Source organism: Egretta garzetta, unplaced genomic scaffold (assembly GCF_000687185.1).
Source record: "Egretta garzetta isolate BGI_Z169 unplaced genomic scaffold, ASM68718v1 scaffold163, whole genome shotgun sequence".
Classification (NCBI taxonomy): Eukaryota; Metazoa; Chordata; class Aves; order Pelecaniformes; family Ardeidae; genus Egretta; species Egretta garzetta.
Window position 1 is genome coordinate 1,526,713 of NW_009259308.1, and position 6,778 is coordinate 1,533,490.

Here is a 6,778-nt window from a genome sequence, read left to right on the forward strand (position 1 = left end):
GGAGAAACAGGCGAAACCGGCCCCAGAGCCGCGCCCCGGTGCGGGGGGGCGCGGCGGTAGCAAGGGCTACGCCCCCCTGGAGGCGCCTGAGAGCAACGGAGCAAGTGCCGGTCCCGGCGCCGCCCCTGCCCTCGTTTTTTGGGATGGGCAGCATGACACTGAAATCCATGGGATTGAAAAAGAATAGGGGCAGGGAGCCGGAGAGAGGGATACTGTGAGAAACGAGGGGGCGGGGAGCAGGACAGAGCAAGAGAGAACAAAAAAGGAAGAGGCAGCACGAGAGAAACGGGGGGTGGAGGGAGAAGGACAGACGGAAGGACAGAGGGCCAGGGAGCAGGACACTGGGACAGAATGAGAAATAGGGACTGAGTAAGAGAGAGAGATGCAGATTGGGACAAAGAGATGGAGAAGGTAAAAACAGTGATGGGCCAGAGGACCTGCTTCTGACAACCTGTCACTCGCGATGTCGCTTCCAAGGCCTCAAAACCAGGACACAACACAAGACAGAGGAATGGGGGACTAAGAGAAAAGGCACAAGGAACTTTTTTAAAAGAAAAAAAAAAAAAAAGAAAAAACAAGAGAGAATAAAATAGTGATGGGGAGCAGACAGACCAAGAGAGACAGGACACTGGAGAGTAAGTGAGAGGAAACAAGGGATGGAAAGCTGTATATAAGGATGGAAGAAAATCAGGAACAAACCCCCCAGTATTTATTACACAGAGCGGCTAAATAAAATGGAAATAAGCTACCAGTTGCTCACCATAGTGGCTCAGCCTCTATCTTGCCTAAGTTAGCACCCGTTTCTTGGCAGGGCACACAGGACTGTAAAACCCATGATAAAACACAGAGGGAGAAACATGCTTACAGGAGTAAGCTAAATGGATTACGTGCACAAGATTTTATATTACTTAGTCTTAATCCTAGCTTGTACAGTCAATTAATACCCTGATCTCTGAATTTCATTTCTGCAAATCCCACATTTATCCATGCTTCTCCATTTAAAAAGAAAAAAAACCACCTTGCATTATCTCAGTGTTAGATACAGGGTCATTTGAAGATGCTGTGAACATAAGGAGAGACTTCTCTTTTGCAGGTTCTTTGGAACTCCTACATTGACACTGAAACTGAGCCAGAAGAGTATGCAAACCCAAGAAATCTTTAGCGCAGATTCCTTCAGCCGATGCAGCATGTTCTGGGTACCCAGAACACAGAATTTGCCCTGAATCTGGTCCATGGTGGAGAGGAAGCCTTGACTGCTTTGGCTGTCTGGCTTTTTCAAATCAACAGCGAAGCTAAGTTCAGTCCTGTGCCTGTGCCGTGAAGAGGGGAAAGACATCTCTACTTACGTATAACAGGTTTATCTTCTATGCAAGTACTAATATATTGCCTTCCCCTGTTGTGTTTCTTGGGTATTGTACAGTATTTTCAGAAGTCATTAGTTAGCTTTTACTGTTACTGACTTCAGTTACTTTTGGTTTGAAAGAAAACAGAGAAAACACCATACTTGAGGTAATGCCATTTTAATAGTCTCTGAATTTCCAATCTCTGAAAGGAAAAATAATGGTGTAAGTCTAGGAGTACGCAGCCAGTACCAACAGAAGCAACATTAGTAAGCTTCTCAATATTGCTTTTTTGTGTTTCATGGGAAAAAACATTGAGCCTAAGATTTCTCCTCCCTAAGTTCTTGTGGGCTGGGGAGGAGAAGGAACCCAACACTCTAAGTAAGTCGCCTGAGAATCACAGCTTACAGTTACTCAATGTCTTCTGGCCTCACAGGATGAGGCAGAGGTATAATTGATTTCTTCTCCGTATCTCTGGAAAGAGCTTTTCTCATATCTGTGGCAAAAGAACAAAATGCTATTATAATAAAACTGTCACTGCACAAAGCCATACTAATTGAATTCTGTATTACAATTAAGATCATTTTTAATCAAGAAGATTTCATAGAATCATAGAATATCTTGAGTTGGAAGGGACCCATAAAGATCACCGAGTCCAACTCCCTGCTCCCTCCCAGGACTAACTAAAACTAAACCGTATGACTAAGAGCATCATCCAGGCACTCCTTGAACTCCGACAGGCTTGGTGGTGTGACCACTTCCCTGGGGAGCCTGTTCCAGGGACTGACCACCCTCCGAGTGAAGAACCTTGTCCTCATGTTCAGTCTGAGCTTCCCCTGACGCAGCTTCGTTCCGTTTCCTCCAGAGAGAGGAGATCAGCATCTCCCCCTCCACTGCCCACCCTGAGGAAGCTGTAGGCTGCGATGAGGTCACCCCTCACTGACGAGGTCACCCCTCAGCCTTCTCTGCTCCAGGCTGAGCAAACCAAGCGACTTCAACCACTCCTCCTAAGTCCTAAGACTTTTTACCATCTTGGTCACCCTCCTCTGGACACACTCTAATAGTCTGATGCCCTTAATGCTGTTCAGCAGCAATCTGACCAACTGGAATGTAACACTGCATGAAACTCAAGCAAATGGAAAGGAAACGGCAGGCTAAAAGGACAAATACATGATTTAAGGCATCTGCACAATGGTAGATGTCCGTCTGCAGCTCCTGTATGTCACAGGATACCTGCATATCGAATGAATAGTGCAAGAGCAGAAAAGATGTACAGCATAGCCATGTAACCCTTTGGGGAGGATTCTTAAAGGAAAGAAGGTCTAGAAAGAGGAAGCAGCTGGAACTAGAGTTTTGTTAACAGAATTAACATCAACGCACTTGAATTTCTATGTTCCTTCCCTTTTAAACCGAAAATGCCACCCAGTTCTCTGCTGCTGTTGACCATTGACACTTGTAAATTTGTAGTCAGACATCTGAGAAAAACAAAGTGTCAAGTCCCTGTTACGGGAAGAAATGAGGAAAACACTGCAATTCCTTCCCCGAGTAACATTAGCAGAAAGCCCAACCACTGGGTACGAGCATTCCTTGGAAAGAAAAATTAGGTAAGAAACTGCGTTTTTATTTTCATCTTACCTACACGGTAAATGTCTTCATACTTACCAATTTATTCTTTATTTTGCTACAGATGCTACAAAACACGTAAACTGCAAGATTAGGTTTTGTAACTGATGTAACCTTCAGTAGGAAAAGCTATCTAAAGGAGTACACAAAATCCCATTCATCACCAGCTACCTGAACTTGTTTCACATGAAAAAAAAAAATAAAAAAAAAAATCATACAAACCAACCCTATTTTCCTCAACATGAGGATCTTTCCATGCAACTTGCGGCAGAACAAGTACTTACCATAAGCATCTTCATCTGGCTCTCCATTGCTAGCAGAGTAGTACTCTAATACTGTCCGGTAGACGCTGTAGCCCAGTTGCTTATACATATTTACTGCAACCTGATTTGATACTCTCACAAAGAGGTCGACGAAAAACCCACCCTTTCTTTGAAAAAATAAAAACCAAAAAAACCCACAGTAAGCAACAGCAAGTGAATGTATTTGTAAATAATAACCCGTAACTTGTAATCAGGCCAAGAGCAGGTCTGATAATGTGGTACGCTAATCAAACATCTTTCACACTGTAACAACAGATGCACTCCTTTACCAAGGGGCAAATCCAGTACAGGCATAAATTTAATTTTGTTTTTGTCACATGACGATTCTTTTACACCAGCCCGTGGGTTCAGAATTATTGAACAGGACAAGCTGAACACCCGTGCAAACCTCATACCCATAAGAAATGATTTAAAAAAAAATAATCCACATTTTAGATTGCATTGGCTTAGGGACTGCCTCCTTCAAAGCGCATGGCGGGGAGGAGTAGTGGAATCGGTCACAAAATTCAGTCGCCTAACAGGAGACAGCCCTTCTCCTCACAAGGCAAATTTTTCAAAACACCGTATTATTTTCCGATTTTACCAACTATAATGGGGTTGCCCTACCAGCATGAGTTGAGGACATTTCCCCAAGGGTTCATTTGACACTAAGTTAAGTTTTCAGCAGGTACAAGCAACCAAGCACCAAGAAAGTAAGCTAAGCTACTGTCTGCTGTACAAAATTTGCTCAAGATTGTGCCTCCAGGAATCGCGCAAAGCCCATGATGACATATGTTGGAAGCCCTATGGGAAACAGCGTTGACCTTTCATGAAGCTCTTTTCCTGTCAAGGAAAGGATCTTTTATAGGGTATCTCTGTTGGAATTCAGGCTACTTCCTACTCACTCTGGCAAGTTAGCTTTCATAGAAAGCCTGAGATCTTCAACCGCCAAGCAACGCTTTTAACTCTTGCTCTCTAACTACGGGGAATTCCAGCGAATCAGAACACCATTAAAATCAAATTCTGGGTCTGCTTCATGCAAATCGAATACCTAACCCACGGACAGGTGTCTGTAGAAAGATTACTTCAAAAGATAAATTTAAAGGTAAGTATAGTACTCACTTTTCTGAAATTTCTTCCAGTAGTTCCATCAACTTCGCAGCCAAACCCAGCCGCCGAAATTCTGGTGCAACAGAGAGAGCAGTAACATGTCCATGCCATTCTTCCCTAGCCACAGAGCCTTCCGCTTTACCCATTACTGTGAACATACAGAGCATCAGAGCAGCAGCACCTCTGGAATAATGCACCGCCCACAGCTATACGTCTTTACAAAAGGACCAAGCAGCGTATAAACAAACATTGCACTGGCTGCGGTAAAGGCTCAAACAGGGATGTCTGTGGCATCACTCAGTGATTCAGCCACCACTGAAAGTGTCATTTTGCTCGAGCATTACAGTAGTACTAGTGTAAAAAAAAAAAAAAAAAAAAAAAAATTTTTTTTTTTCAAATTTCTTTTTTGCTGCCTCCTTCAAAGCGCATGGCGGGGAGGAGTAGTGGAATCGGTCACAAAATTCAGTCGCCTAACAGGAGACAGCCCTTCTCCTCACAAGGCAAATTTTTCAAAACACCGTATTATTTTCCGATTTTACCAACTATAATGGGGTTGCCCTACCAGCATGAGTTGAGGACATTTCCCCAAGGGTTCATTTGACACTAAGTTAAGTTTTCAGCAGGTACAAGCAACCAAGCACCAAGAAAGTAAGCTAAGCTACTGTCTGCTGTACAAAATTTGCTCAAGATTGTGCCTCCAGGAATCGCGCAAAGCCCATGATGACATATGTTGGAAGCCCTATGGGAAACAGCGTTGACCTTTCATGAAGCTCTTTTCCTGTCAAGGAAAGGATCTTTTATAGGGTATCTCTGTTGGAATTCAGGCTACTTCCTACTCACTCTGGCAAGTTAGCTTTCATAGAAAGCCTGAGATCTTCAACCGCCAAGCAACGCTTTTAACTCTTGCTCTCTAACTACGGGGAATTCCAGCGAATCAGAACACCATTAAAATCAAATTCTGGGTCTGCTTCATGCAAATCGAATACCTAACCCACGGACAGGTGTCTGTAGAAAGATTACTTCAAAAGATAAATTTAAAGGTAAGTATAGTACTCACTTTTCTGAAATTTCTTCCAGTAGTTCCATCAACTTCGCAGCCAAACCCAGCCGCCGAAATTCTGGTGCAACAGAGAGAGCAGTAACATGTCCATGCCATTCTTCCCTAGCCACAGAGCCTTCCGCTTTACCCATTACTGTGAACATACAGAGCATCAGAGCAGCAGCACCTCTGGAATAATGCACCGCCCACAGCTATACGTCTTTACAAAAGGACCAAGCAGCGTATAAACAAACATTGCACTGGCTGCGGTAAAGGCTCAAACAGGGATGTCTGTGGCATCACTCAGTGATTCAGCCACCACTGAAAGTGTCATTTTGCTCGAGCATTACAGTAGTACTAGTGTAAAAAAAAAAAAAAAAAAAAAAAAATATTTTTTTTTGCAAATTCATTGTCTGAGGCATGACTTCCAAATGCAAATTTTAAGCAATTCTCATGAGTCTTTAACTGAGTGGAATTCAGGATCTGACTAAAATAATAGAGGAATGGAGGGCTAGAAGCCCAAAACTAACTCACCATCCTGGCAAGTATTGGAGACTTCTGGTGACTATGGGGGAATAGAGCTTGGGAGGCTTTGCCAGTCTGACAACAGAGAGCTGCAAACACGGTATGTTTAAGACAAAAAAAAAAAGGAGGGGATGTTTTGGGGGGCTGCTTTGTAGTTTGTCTCCTTTCTACACAGAACCAAGCCAGAGTTAGTTCACTAATGAATATTCACACTTCAACATGGTACTCATGAACACCAGTCACTGCTAATGACCAGCTGACATGGTGGGTACAGAGAAACCTTCTGTAAAGCAAATGCTTTAAACTTTACTGTGTTAAATACTTCATTTCCCAGGTCCCTGCAAAGACCCTTATTCTGCCCTGCCCCCCAAAAGAGGGAAAAAAAACCTGGAAGGACTAAACAAACCCACAATTCTATTTGGAATGCTTTCTGAAAAACATGAATACTCCACAGCAAACAAGCACCTGACAGCCAGACCCAGAGGCTTCCCTTTCGGGACAATGCAAAACCCAAACCCAGCATTTTTACTTAGGGATGACGGACAGCGCGCAAGACCAGAGCTGAGTGCCAGGATTACAGACACGCTTGTGCGCATACATTCGCCTGCATGAATCCTGGGGGGGGACGCTACCACAGCCACGAGGCCTTGCCACGCTGGGAACATCAAATCGGAAACAGCCGGTACGAGTCCTGTGTAATACCCCCAGACACTTCTGAAGTAGGAAGACGATGCCTAACGTTCCTCCTCCCCGCCGGGTATTTGGGAAACGCGAAGAGCAAGGAAAGCCCCGGCGTTCCGCTGCCCCCCGCACGCCGCGGCGGTAAGGCCGGAGCAGCC

At 44.2% G+C, this 6,778-nt stretch overlaps 1 protein-coding gene across 2 annotated transcripts in view; it reads right to left on the reverse strand.

Moving 5' to 3' along the window:
* The window catches only part of NAA20 (N-alpha-acetyltransferase 20, NatB catalytic subunit), a 12,587-nt gene extending 5,815 nt beyond the window's left edge, over positions 1-6,772 (reverse strand). Inside the window, exons 1-4 of one of the 2 annotated variants that reach the window (XM_035891802.1) lie at positions 5,433-6,772; positions 3,248-3,393; positions 1,749-1,836; positions 1,505-1,545 (exon numbers count right to left, since the gene is read on the reverse strand). In XM_035891802.1, the coding sequence (XP_035747695.1) occupies positions 1,751-1,836; positions 3,248-3,393; positions 5,433-5,587 (387 nt within the window). In that variant the 5' untranslated portion in view covers positions 5,588-6,772 and the 3' untranslated portion in view covers positions 1,505-1,545; positions 1,749-1,750. Of the gene's footprint in view, positions 1-1,504; positions 1,546-1,748; positions 1,837-3,247; positions 3,394-5,432 lie in introns of those variants that run through there. The other variant, XR_004841650.1, reaches the window with a different exon arrangement.
* Between the last annotated feature and the right edge of the window lie 6 nt (positions 6,773-6,778).